Source organism: Miscanthus floridulus, chromosome 19 (genome assembly GCF_019320115.1).
Source record: "Miscanthus floridulus cultivar M001 chromosome 19, ASM1932011v1, whole genome shotgun sequence".
NCBI lineage: Eukaryota > Viridiplantae > Streptophyta > Magnoliopsida > Poales > Poaceae > Miscanthus > Miscanthus floridulus.
The window spans coordinates 31,679,536-31,692,930 of NC_089598.1; the positions used below are offsets into that span (position 1 = coordinate 31,679,536).

Below are 13,395 nucleotides of genomic sequence, written 5' to 3' on the forward strand. Positions count from 1 at the left end.
GACATAATGAACCAAACTGACTAAAGGAACTAGACTAAAAATTGGTTTCCTGTTCGATTCCGAATATTATGAAACCAAAATAACCAAAGAAAGTTTAATTACTAGTGTATTGCTATTGTTCTCTTATCGATTGTTATTATGTGAAATAGTGGTAGCGTTGCCCAAAATTACTTTAGAGCCTACACATTTTTTATTGGCTTAACTCTTAACCTCTACTGAAAAAGTCCGGTTAGAATCCGAAACGCACCCAAAATAATCGAAAATTGAAACCCTTGATTCCTAAAATTTTCTAGAACTGATTGGTTCCCGTTTTCTAGAAATTAAATTTCTTCAAGAACCAAATAACCGAATAGAAATCGATCAAAAACCGAATGCCCAGTCCTACTCCGGATGTACCACTGCCCTAGCGGTGTAACCATCGAACGAAGGTCGTATACCTGCCAATCACAGGAAGGAAAACCTTTTCCAAACCAATGCATACGGCATACCAGCTGCCATTTGCAGTCGCGGCAGCGTGCCGAGACCGCACGCAGAAAAGTCAGGCGCCGGGCACTGTGCTTCGAGACCCGGTCCAGCCGTCCGCCTCACGCTCACGGAAGACGGGAAGGCGACCAGCACACAACCCTCTCACCAATTCCACGCCACGCGGATCCGGCCGGTGCGTTACGATACGACTCCGTGCCACCCACAGCCGTTTGGGAGTTCTTCCACTCCTGTTCCGGCAATCATGTCAGGGTCCATAACGACACCGGTGGACCGGCCAGTTTGAGACCGCTACAAACACCCGTGGTACTTTCTGTAAGGTCCAGCGCTACTGCTCTCCATTCCCTGAACGAAAACAAATGATCCTCACATCTTCTTATGCCTAGAATCACACATCTTCAAAATGCCTCTTAAGGAAAAATCAACTATGATCTACATTATCGGCAGCTGGAGTAGAACAAAAATGAATAACAAGCATAGAATACAAGATTTTGAAAAAGAGTAGGGCAGTACGGGGCTGCCGGCAGCAGGAATGTGCTTCGGAGGAATCTAGGTTATCTTTTTTCCCTGAATAAAAAAACTGGACCAACCTAGGAGCAACTAGATCGCCCAGTCTTCGAAGAAACTCATAGGGATAGGGTTTACGTGCGTGCGTTCATAGGGGTGAGTGTGCGTGTATTGTGAGCATCTGCGTTGTATCGTGTAATTCTAAAAAAAAACTAGATGACTTTATTATATAAGAAAGATATAGGCACACAAATTTGCCTCAACTATAACTCAGACTTGGGTGGTCTATGTGTACATCCACACTCTCAATCAGCTCAGTTACTATAATCCAGGTTATCTTGGCATGATGGTCAGGTGAATTCCCCATCCTAACGCTAGCAGCAGCAGGAAGCTTGGTGTCTTCACCATGGATGAACCACCTAGAAAAGAAGATGCATATCATGGTGAGAATTCGTCAGATCCAAAATAGGCTCATCAGTATCTGTCCACAGAAATATCAATACAGACTCCATTCTATAATAGCGCTTTTATCAAAAAAATAATAGCACTTTTATGCATACATGGAATCAGCAACTTATTATGCCAGGGCAGTACCAGAGGAACACAATTTAACCATAGTCATGGCTTCCGAGTAGTAAGATCATTGATGTAGTAGACGAGAAATACAGGCATGGTTTAGCATGGCCAGTGTACTTACTGAATAATAGGTATTTATTCTGAATATTCCACTCGAAGTCCCAATGGATCATGTCATTCTTAAGTGTCCAGTATGACCACCCAAAGGTAGCGTTGGCATAAACATCCAACTGAGCTCTGCCAAACTTCTGATACTCATACTGAGATGCATTTTGCACGTCCCATTCATTAACCCATTCACCTGAACATAGGGCCATAGCACCATGTTCAGTACAAATCAGGATGATGTGTGCTAGTACATGACTTTGGAAATAATCAAGTAGGACTGGAACAAAATAAACAGAACAATAGGGTTTTATCAAAAAAAAAAAAACCCAGAACAATAGGGTCTGTTGATAGTTTGGCGCACATGTTTCAACTTTCAAGTGACCGCTATCCATCAGAGCCAGAAAGAAAAAGGTAGAAAGTGTAATGACTAACGGGTCCCAACTCCAGCATTTAAAAAATAGATGGAACCAATAAAGGACAATAGTATGTAGGGACTCTATTAATTTGAAGAAGGGGCGGCAAAGCAGAACTATTGTAAAAACGTAAGTAGGGTATTAAACATACCAATGAAGACAAGAGGCCCATTCATTGCCTTAAGGTCTTGTAACTGCGGTGCTCTCATCTTGTAAATAAATTCAATATTCTGAGTGGAATTCATGGTGGCAAAGTATGGATCAAACAAGTTGTAGTAGTGTAAATCAACTACAACATTTGAAAGACCAATACCAGCTTGAAAGAGTTCGATTGGGTCTGCATTCCCAATTCTTTGGCACAGAATAACATATGCAGTTGATGAATGGTTTCACACAATTTGATATCCCCTCATATAGTAGGACACTAGAACATCTAAAGGAACTGTAGCTGCAGAAGGTTCGTTCAGAAGCTCAATTACCCAAAAGGGAAGGATGGCCTCCGTACCTGCAAAGCACAAGTCCAGGAAACCCGCCTATAACATTTCAAGGACAGACCGGGATATCTAAGAACATCAGAAGCTACTAGCAAATACAGTTTTCATGTTCAGTGAGAGGAGATGCAATTGCTGACATATTTTGATGGTGGAGAACCAGCTCAGGAGAAATGCAGGTAATTACCATTCGAACGGTTTAAGATGAAATGCTAGGTGAACGAATACCTTGTCGCCAGGAAGTCAATAACCTCCAATGTTTGTGAGATATATTCAGGCGAGGGCCAGTCCACGGAACCATCCCTGCTCGCACTATGTTCCATTCCATTTTGAGAACCAGGAGCAGCATGAAGATCGATTATACATTTCAAACCATAAGATCTAATCCAACAGAAGTAACTATAGCATCAGGAAAGATCAGGGATATCAAACACTGCAAAGAAGAGTTTGGAAGCATGACATACTGTGCCCATGAAAATGCTAGGTCCAGGGCTGCCAAAGACCCTCCAACAAATGGAGAAGGTGGATAAGGATCTTGTGTTATCCACCATCCAACAGGAATTCTCACAGTATTAATTCCGTTCCGAGATAGGAAATCAAAGTCGTTTGCTGTAATGAAACTTCTTCTGTGCTCCTTAAAAAGCAAAAGGAAGAGTCAAGGGATGTTATGCATAAAGCAAAAGAGAATTTGTCCAGCAAATTCCAAAGAAAGTGAGTGCCCAATGACATACTTCTAAAACCATCTTCGCCTTGTCATAACCATAACCATTGGCAAGCTGGTAGTCCCCATGCAAGTTATTGGTAACAATCACCAATTCAAACGTCGCTAAATTATTATCCCATCCTGGTTGGAATTGATAAGTGGAAATAAGCAGATGATCGTTTGTCGCCTAAGTTAAAAGGAGATTGCAATGTCTTGTTAATGGCACAACTTGCATGAAGGCGACTAAGGGACAATCACATATAACACTTTGAAATTATCGAAATCAAACCATGGACCGAACAATACTTGCACATAGCCTCCATTCAAAAGTCTGATATGAACCCTTCCAGCATTCCTTTCAATGAAGAAAGTCTCGGTGGACAATGGATGCTTTGCAGTTGCCAAGATCAAACCATCTTCACTGTTCGATGTCAAAAATTGACCTCCAAGGCATCGAAGCTGAAATTCATTATCTGACACCCTCCAAAGCTGTTTAAAAAGGAAAACCAGTAAGGCCATATTTAAGCTCAACCACTAAGCGGAATGACAATTAGAAAACCAAAAGGTGCAGGTAAATAATAGAATTATACCAATTCAATGACTTGCAGTTGCTTCAATGCTAACCATATTGCAAAAAATAATAAAATGGTAATGAACATATATTCTAACTATATAGGGAGAAAAAACTGTTAAGCTATAGATGTCTCATATCTGTTCACAGCAATCCTACATGTGAATTGGCGCTAAAATTGCTTCGGAAGCGCATGACTGTTGACTGTACAAACATTTTGACCACACGACACAAAATATATCAGCAGTCCTTCACCTATGCAATTCAGTGTTCAATTAGACATTACAGTGGTTCAAATCATCATTAATTTCTTGTAATGTGATAGATCCTAATGTGAAACTGCAGTGGCCATTGGTTTAACCATAACAAGAACTAAAGAACAACAGTTCATGATAACTGGTCAAAACCAAGTCAGAAAAGGAATATTAGCATATAGCAGAAAAATTGTACCCAGTGGCAGAACGTGGAGTGAAATTAAGGGCTAGTCTATTACAACATACTTAAGTTCATAGCAAGAGAGGGATAACTAGAATTTAGCTTGTACTTAAGTAGTTCTTGAAGCTTTACCCTATTGTAAAGTCTAAACAAAACAGTAATACCAATACGCTTCATACTTCTTTGAAATCAGACTAATAATTTGAGATACTACCATAGCTGGAATAACGCAGAGGATTATCCCTCTGTAAAACACAAACCAGCAGACTAATACTTCTTTGAAATGAAACTAAAACATTCCATGTACTCTCACCCTGAATGTCTCCCACGTTGAGGCCACATCACGGTCCACTGTCACATTTGAGCCACCACCATTAGCCGCACTAACATACTTATTCAATACCACTGAGCGGATCTGCACCTGTGTCCCATCCTGCAAATATAACCCTATAGAGGATCAAACCCATGCAAGCATCAGTTTACCAAGAACACACAGTGAATAACTAAGATCGATCCACCTACAAGCATATCCCCATTTGGAATCCCGTCAAAAAGTGATGGCTTAATTCACCCTTCAATGACCAACCATCCTCCCAAGTTAACACCCCTGACCTTAGACAGTCCATTCACTGCAGAAAAAAACAGCCACTTACGGTGTTATGCAAAACTTTTGCTGAGAACACCGTACAACCAAGACTGGCAGCTTGGTTACCATTTTTAACAAGAAATCTCTGAACTGTAAAATTTTCAGTAAATTTTACTATCTACTTTCTTCAATAGTACAAAGGTACATTTAACTCAGTTAGCTAACCAATATCAACAGTCTCTACAGCAAATTGCATAATTCAGTTCAAATTTCTTTTAAAAATATGCATAAGTAGAATCGCTAAAAGTATATTAAAAAAACTGTATGCGAATACAGTGCAATTCTTCAATCATCAATATCTTTTTGTCCTTGTCCATGCACCAAGTTTTTCTAGGCGCTAGGCGAAATCTAGGCGATGACCCCTAGCCTAGCGACTAGTCCAGCCTAGGCTAGCCTAGGCGATGCTAGGCGTTTTGCCAATTTAGTATAATATATAATATATATAGCATAATATATATATTTATATAGCAGAAATCATGAATAATTTAGATAGACATACCTTAGGTCCTTAGTCCTTACTTGTAGTTGATACAGAATAACAGAAGTGATGTTCCTTACTTGTAGTTGATGCAGCAATGCTCCAAGTCTCCAACAGTCCAACTACAATGCAGCAATTCTCCTCTTCTTATCTGACCAAGCATCGGTCATAATAGAGCACCCATTCTTCATCTTCTCGGCTTCACGTTCTTGCAGCAAACTATTGGTTCTTGCATATTCTTCTTCTAGCAATCTCCCTCTCAGGTCAAACATAGTTGGCGGTTCAATTCCAGGCCCAAATTGTCCAATTGCTTCACACATTTGCTTGAACTCATCGTTGTCACAAGCATTGAATGGTATTGCTGCCAATGTTACAAAGAAAGGAAATTAGTGCATTACTACAGCAATAGGTAGTAGCATAGCATCCAATGAAATCTGAAATAAAAAAAACAGCAAGGAAATTACCATGGTTATAGGCCCATCTTGCAATATATTTATGCACCTCATGTAATCTTTCTTTCCAAAGTTCCTTGTTCAGCTTTTGTTGAGTCAAAGATTCAGATTTGGTTGCTGTAGGATCAATAGCTTTTGTCCATTTGTCCATGGGGCCTAATTTGTGAGGCTCTGAACTTCCAACACAAGTGACTTCCTCTGAGGTTCCAACCCTAGATACATGAACTTCCTCTCTAAGTTCTATCTCACGAACAGTCTTCTCCTCCCTCTTCCTTTTTGCTTCATCTAGTGCTTTCTTGCACTTTTCTTGAGCCTCCTTTAACTTCTCTTTGGAGGTCTTCGTGCCCTGGCATTTCTTTGCATTCTTTCCTTCCTGGGCGATATGCTGCTTCAACCGATAAACCCCTCCAAACATGACCTTGTCACAGAGTATGCACTTCACCTGGTCCTTGTTGTTCGGATTAACAAGAACCCCAAACTCCCATCCCACATCATCTGAGTTCCTTCTCAAGACATTTCCTCCCGCTGTTGCACTTCCAGAGTCAGGTTGACCCTCTGTTTCCGTCATCTGAACAATCAACAAATTACAAACATACACATGCAATCAAAGCAATCAGCCAATCAGTATATGCAATCAGATTTCAGATTTCAGAAATCAAAGCAATCAGTATGCCTGTAGGCTGTAGCAATCAACCTTCAGAACATGCAATCAGATTTCAGAACAAGCAATCAGATATAATGATATATACATGCAGTACTACAGCAATTCACAGATTCATACTTCAGATTTCAGAAACAGAGGAGAGGAGAGCAGCAGGGAAACAGAGCAGAGCAGTTCAAGGGAGCAGAGCAGAGCAGGGGAGGACATACCTTCGGCTTCGGGCGTCGGCCTTGGGGGCTGGGGCTCCGCCTGAGGGAGATGACTGCCGGGGAGGGTACTGGGCGGCGGGGAGTTGGCCGGCGGGGAGGCCCTTCGAGGCTTCGATGCGGGGAGGAGGACGAGCTGGGCGGAGACCGGGGAGGAGTGGAGGAGGACGAGGTCGGAACAGACTGGTGGGCGGGGAGGAGCGTCGGCGCCGGCGGAAGCTGCTTCCCGGCGGAGAGGAGCGTCGCCTGGCAGCGGAATAGCGTCGCGCGCGGCTTCGGTACCCATACGCGGCCTTATCCATCGCGCACGCGTGGCAATTTCCCCCCGGCGCCAACCTTTCCCGCGCGCGCGCTCGCCGACCGCCGCGTAATATTTTGCGCGCGCTGGGAAACCCGGGCCGACTCGAGTCGATTCCGCGCCGCCTAGGGCTTCTGGGCGCCGCCGAGTCGCGCGGAGGTGCCGCCTAGCGCCGCCTAGGCGCTCCCGTCGACTTGAGGGGCGACTACCCCCCTAGTCCAGGCGCCGGGCCGTAGCCTAGCGACTAGGCGCGACTAGGCTCGTCGTAGTCATCGACTTTCAAAACTTGGTCCATGCAGAATTGCAACACATTCCTATGTATAGCATAATGGATTATTTGCATTTTGCACTAACATCTACTGATTGGAGTGTACTATTTCCCTGAAATTAGATCAGCATAGAATCTTTCTTCCCGAAAGACATAAAACTCATCAGAACTCTAAAGTGCACGATCAAGCATCTCACCTGGGAAGATGCAGGACAAGAAAAGAACCCCAGAAGACAGCACGAAGGCAGAGACAACAAGACCACCCATGCCGGTGCCCTACCACCGCGCGGGACCAGAGCCTCAGCCACGGGAGGAAGAAGCTATTAAGGCCCCCGAGGGTTCGGGTGCCTTCCTTGCCGCGGAGTTTATCCCAAGGCGCCCGCCGCAAGGCCGTACTGGCGCAGGCGGTCGCCATTGGCAATTAAGGAATGGAATTAACGCTTGCTGCTTGCCTCGTCGGGGAGTGGTAGGAATCCACGAAAAGGAGAGGTTCCGGGCGATTTTTTAGTCGCGAGGTCGCTCCTCGCGCCCGACGGTGGCAGGAGAGAGCGTCCGTGAGACCGTGACAGTTGGGGTGGAGGTAGATGCTCCCCGGAGACGACGGCTTTGACGACGCCGATGCGTGATTTTTTTTTTTTTTTTTTTTGAGGAAAACGCCGATGCATGATGCAAAGAGTTGGGCAGGACGAGGCCGCGAGTCAGTGACGAATCGGGCCTCAAGAGATACTAACTGTAGGTAGGTGGGCTGGGTAAGCCCACTCTATGCATAATTTCGGCCTGACAGCCCACTTGACCAGACGAGACCAGCCCAGCAAAACCAGGTCCGCTCATCCTCGCATCGCATGCAGGTTCTCGACCTCCCCAATTCCTCGACACCGCCGCCCCATCCCAGCCCCTTTGCCCGGCGCCACTCGCCTTCCGCGCCCCTCCGGCAGCGATTATCCCGGGTTCTGTCCGCCCTGCCGTGCCGTGCCGCGGGCGCAAGCGACGTCACTTCTTCTGAATTCTCAGGTTATGTTCTGACCCGATCCCATTCCACCTATGTTTGTTGTATTTATTTTGTGCGGATTCTTGTTCGCCTGATTGTACTCATTCATCGGTAGATCGGGTGCTGCGGGAGCAGTTATCCGGTTATATTGCGTGTTGGGCGGGAGACCGGGAGCCTGATTTTGCTGCCCTTGAACTTAGATGAACCTCGCAACTGTGGGCTAATAAAATTGTGAAATTTTCTGTATGCGTAACGACTTTCGCTGTAGGAGTTTAGTTTGGTGGATTGGTCATGGATATTGGATGACATTGGTTTTTTACTTTTATTTAATGCTGCTTGTAGCTTATTTCTACTTGATTTATTTAGGTAAGCAAGTAGTCCCTCTGCTCAAACTATAGTTCACTTTGGCCAAGTTTATAGAAAAAATGCATTGACATGCACAATATCAAATTGTTTTCATTAAATTCTCCATGAAATATGTGTTGATAATGCGTTTATTTGAACTTATAAGTGTTGATACATTTTTTCTAAAATCGGTCAAAGTTAGAGAAGTTTGACTTTGGACAAAGCTAAAGTGAATTATAATTTGGAGCAGATGGAGTATATAATAGGAAGAACAGCTCTGCATTTATTCTTACATGGAGAAAAAACACCTTGACTTCAATGAAATTATTTGGAACGGATGGAGTATCTAATGTAGCAACTTGTAAGATGGTCTGAAGTGTAGTTTCATGAAATTGTCTGCATGTTATTATGCAATAAATGAAGATTAATTGATGCAAATTGGAAAACCATAATTTTGAAACTATTGTCCTTTACTTTCTAGTTTGTTGAAGCACTCAACTTCAATGAATGAATATGCAATTCACTGGACCTACAAGGATAGACCTTGCTAGTTTTAGCTTGAGCAAGTTTTGATCATCCTTTTGGTGCCATATTTTGTTCCCTATGTAAGTCACATAGTCATAAGTCATTTGAGCGTATAATTATGTGCATATTTTTTTAGTTCTTAACTCCCTTTTCTTTTCTAACAAGGGACTGTTTTTTCTGTTAAATTTGCAAATAGTAACACTACTTTCACTAATTCAGATTGCTGAGAAAGAAGAGGAACACCCTACATGGATGTCATGCAGACAAGTGACTCTTCACATCATGGAATTGTAGAAAATAGCCCATATAGAATCCCTTATGGAAGACATGCAGGTGGTGGCAAACTTGGTAATTCATGGTATTTTAGTAGAAAAGAAATAGAAGAAAACTCCGTTTCAAGGAAAGATGGCATTGATCTGAAGGAAGAGTCTTATTTTCGCAAGGCATACTGCACTTTTCTGCAGGATTTTGGGATGAGGCTTCAAGTGTAAGTTTGCATTCTACCACAAATGTTTTACCATTACTTGTATTCCCTAGTGAGGGAGCACAGAAGTTAAATATGTATGATACATAAAATGATTTTCTAGTGGTAAGCAATCAAACATTTTGATAAGCCAGCTACTCAAGTGGCAATTTAACCATTTGTTTTCCCACTGCATTGAATGAGCTGTCTGGTTTCTGCTAGTACTTATTACAAATCATACTGAACCCTAGTACTTATTTAATCATGTAGCATCTGCCCTATTTGCTGTAGTTTATGAATTCTTTAGATTATATGCTCTCGTTCTAATTGGTACCTTTATATATGTAACTTTGCCCTTCTGAAACATTTTTTTTAAAAAAATTAGGCCTCAAGTTACGATTGCTACAGCTATAGTGTTCTGTCATCGTTTTTTCCTTCGCCAATCTCATGCAAAAAATGACAGGCAGGTACGTCTTACTGAAAATGACATGACCTTTTGTGGAACATTTTATTTCATCGTGTTTTGGTATTATTTGTGAAGTGATACTCAGCACTTATCATTCAAATAATTGTCCTTCACCTGTCAATCACTTTGTTTACATGGTAGTTTGTGCTACCATAGCATGTGGTAAGTTATCATTGTGTTCTTTTCTGTTACCCCCATTTTTCGAAGATGCAATGTTTTTTTCCCCACATGTAGGTCATACCTTTAATTCTTTACTTGCTAGTATAAAAGACAGGTGTTGGTAGTTGTTATGGTGATATAGGTTACAACTTAAACCTTTGCAGATTTTCTATGGACTGTTCTCTTTGTGCATATGTGTATTGCATGATACCCTGTGGAGGATAGATTACCAGCACACAGCAGTATCATTTTTAGGATATTCACCTATTTAAGATCTGTTGTAACGCACTGGCACCTGTTTCTTTTTCATGTGCTGAAAGTTGTTTCCTCATATGCATAACAAAATTAAGTTGTTGACAGTAATCCTTTTATATTTTGTAGTTTACAATCTCATGCCACAGTGCTTGCTTCTTGCTAGGGATAATGATTTTTCATCGATTGTTAATTTAAACTTACAATATGTATTCTTTGTTAATTGTTATTATCATGCAGACAATTGCAACAGTTTGTATGTTCTTGGCGGGAAAAGTTGAAGAAACAGTCAGACCTCTAAGGGATGTCGTAGTCCTTTCCTACGAGATCATCAACAAAAAGGATCCTGCCGCTTTTCAGCGAATTAGGCAGAAGGTGAGATAGTTGAATTGATTGAGATGATTCATCTAGAGTATTTATTTTTGGGTAATCAGTAATCTTATTTTTTTCAGCCAACAGTTTTTACCAGTGAACAGTTCCTCTTAAGCCACTACTCACCAATCATGATGTTTTTTTCAATAAGATGGGACTGATCTATTTAATGCAACTTTATTTCCTAATTACTTTGTCATAGATGGTAACTGTGGGTGCCTGTGTTTTGTTTTGTTCAGGAAGTATATGAACAACAGAAGGAACTTATTTTACTTGGGGAGCGTGTTGTTCTTGTAACACTTGGTTTTGACTTGAACATCCAACATCCGTACAAGCCCTTGGTCGAAGCAATAGGTAGATTCAAGGTTGCTCAAAGTGCACTTGCTCAAGTTGCCTGGAACTTTGTCAATGATGGGTATGCTAAAATTACTCATCTTGTTACAAAGAGTAATCCTCAAATATACCTATTTACGACGCCTTAAAAGGGGTGTACAGGCTCCGTACTTCACTTTGCCTGCAATTTAAGCCCCACCAAATTGCTGCTGGTGCAATATTCATGGCTGCGAAATTTCTCAAAATCAAGCTTCCGTCAGGTGGTCAGAAGGTCTGGTGGCAAGAGTTTGATGTTACCCCACGGCATTTGGAAGGTTGGTCTCGGAATGGAAATTCAGTAGGGCAATACCTGCACTGCACTAAGATGGTATTCATTTTTCATGGGGGCTTATATTATGCATCACCTTTAGTTGCAGCTGTAGTTGCTGCTTGTTAGCTATCTTGAGATCTCATAGATTGACACCCAAATATGGTGCTCAAAATGATTGTGGAGCTAGGTTAGGTTGAAGCATGTCCTACACCGCATGGGGATCTCTTGACTTTTTTTATCATATAATGGAATGCATATGGATTGCATGGCTACTACTAGTATCGAACCAGATATATTTTTGCTAGCAATATTTTTTTTAGTACAACTGTCTTGTTAGACATTATCACTTGTTCAGATTTATTATAGCTAGTTTCTACCGTCGATGCCTCTTTTGGTTCTTTATTTTTCTTCAATATATCTCATTTATGCTATCTTCGTTTCCTTTTGGTTCTTCTAATATTACTTTTGATGCTCATGATGTCAAGAAGACACGCTGACAGTACGTATTTATGGTATTTCTTTTTTCAGAGATTAGCAACCAAATTTTGGAGCTCTACGAGCAAAATATTGTTGCGCCACCACCATTGCAAGGAAATGATACTGAAAGGAGCCCTGCTAGTGTTCCTAATCAACGTGCTCCTGGAAAAGCTCCTACTGCCCATGAACCTCAAGCATCCAGACAATTGAGCCATCAAAACGTGCCAGGCCACCATAGCTATGACCATGCCCATCCTGAGAAGCAACACCCGAGGACACCTCGGAATGAAGCAAGGGATAGCGTTGTCAATAGCAACGATGGGCCCAAAATATCATCCTCAATGATGGATGCAATGAGGAAGATAGACAAGGATAAAGTGAAAGCAGCCCTGGAGAAGCGGAGGAAATCTAAAGGTGATGTTCCTAGAAAGGTTGACATCATGGATGATGATGATCTGATCGAGAGGGAGCTGGAACATGGTGTGGAGTTGGCTGCTGAAGGTGAGAAGATCAAGCAGGAGAGAAGGCAAAGCTGGCCCCATCCTGCACACAGGGAGGATTCACTAAAGGCTATTCGCATGATAAAAAATACAGAGGAAGGCGAGCTGTCCACTGACAGGCAAGGACACTGCTCCCCAGACCGGAATTGGAACTACGATCGTGGTGAAAGGGACATTAAAAGGCTAAGGTCATGAAAGTTGGACTCCCTTTTGGCTAGTTGTTGGCAGAGGGTATTCATGTGGCTTAGGACTACATGATGTGGAACCTATTTTCACAGTTGGGGTATCAAATAAGCATCAAGCTCATTCAGTATGGCGGGTGCCTTGAAACGCAATACATGGTGTGTGAGAGATGGTTTACAAATGAAGCCACAACCTACTGGTTAACGCTGCAAGGCCGAGCGGAGACGGCCTTCAGGTCATGGGTTCCAGTCTTGGGAGCTACAGAATTTTAGCTGCCCCAATTTGATTTGGGAATAAAAGACATTGTTGTGGCCTACCCCAACTTGCTCGGGAATAAAAGGCATTTTGTGGACTACCCCAACTTGATGTTTGAGAAATGGTTTCTCCGGGGTAGTTTATAACATATGTTGACTTATGTTGACTCTTTTAGAGTCATTTGGCAATAAAATAATGCGGCCTATTTATGGTAAAGAGGCTGCATCAGAGGGTCATCATTGCCTCACAAATTGATTCGTGGGGTTTACTTACATCTGAGTAGGCTGCTAAGCTAGCTGTTTGTGGTATGGGTATTGGTCAGCTTTTAATAAGCCCATGTTTTGGATACAAGGTTCTCTTCAGAGTTTACTTTTGGTTTTGTATGCATACATATGGTGAAAGGAAAAGTATATGGATAACTAAACAACTAAGTCACAAAAGGGAGTTTAACCTATATGATGGATTGTTACT

The 13,395-nt window shown here is 42.3% G+C and overlaps 1 protein-coding gene and 1 pseudogene across 1 annotated transcript; one reads left to right on the forward strand and one right to left on the reverse strand.

Moving 5' to 3' along the window:
- Positions 1-1,021: 1,021 nt before the first annotated feature.
- Positions 1,022-7,922, reverse strand: LOC136528316 (probable glucan 1,3-beta-glucosidase A; annotated as a pseudogene).
- A 221-nt stretch (positions 7,923-8,143) lies between these two features.
- Positions 8,144-13,378, forward strand: LOC136527503 (cyclin-T1-3-like). Its single transcript, XM_066520260.1, has 7 exons — positions 8,144-8,307; positions 9,374-9,641; positions 10,003-10,084; positions 10,735-10,869; positions 11,106-11,281; positions 11,362-11,513; positions 12,038-13,378. The coding sequence occupies exons 2-7, from the start codon at positions 9,403-9,405 to the stop codon at positions 12,679-12,681; spliced, it is 1,428 nt and encodes a 475-aa protein (XP_066376357.1). The 5' UTR covers positions 8,144-8,307; positions 9,374-9,402; the 3' UTR covers positions 12,682-13,378.
- The last annotated feature ends 17 nt before the right edge of the window (positions 13,379-13,395 follow it).

Bases quoted from the DNA above. Each gene is read 5' to 3' on its own strand.
- LOC136527503 (XM_066520260.1), top strand. From the start codon at position 9,403: ATGGATGTCATGCAGACAAGTGACTCTTCACATCATGGAATTGTAGAA. The intron at 11,282-11,361 runs GTATGCTAAAAT...AGGGGTGTACAG, and splicing joins TGGAACTTTGTCAATGATGG to GCTCCGTACTTCACTTTGCC. The intron at 11,514-12,037 runs GTTGGTCTCGGA...TTCTTTTTTCAG, and splicing joins TACCCCACGGCATTTGGAAG to AGATTAGCAACCAAATTTTG.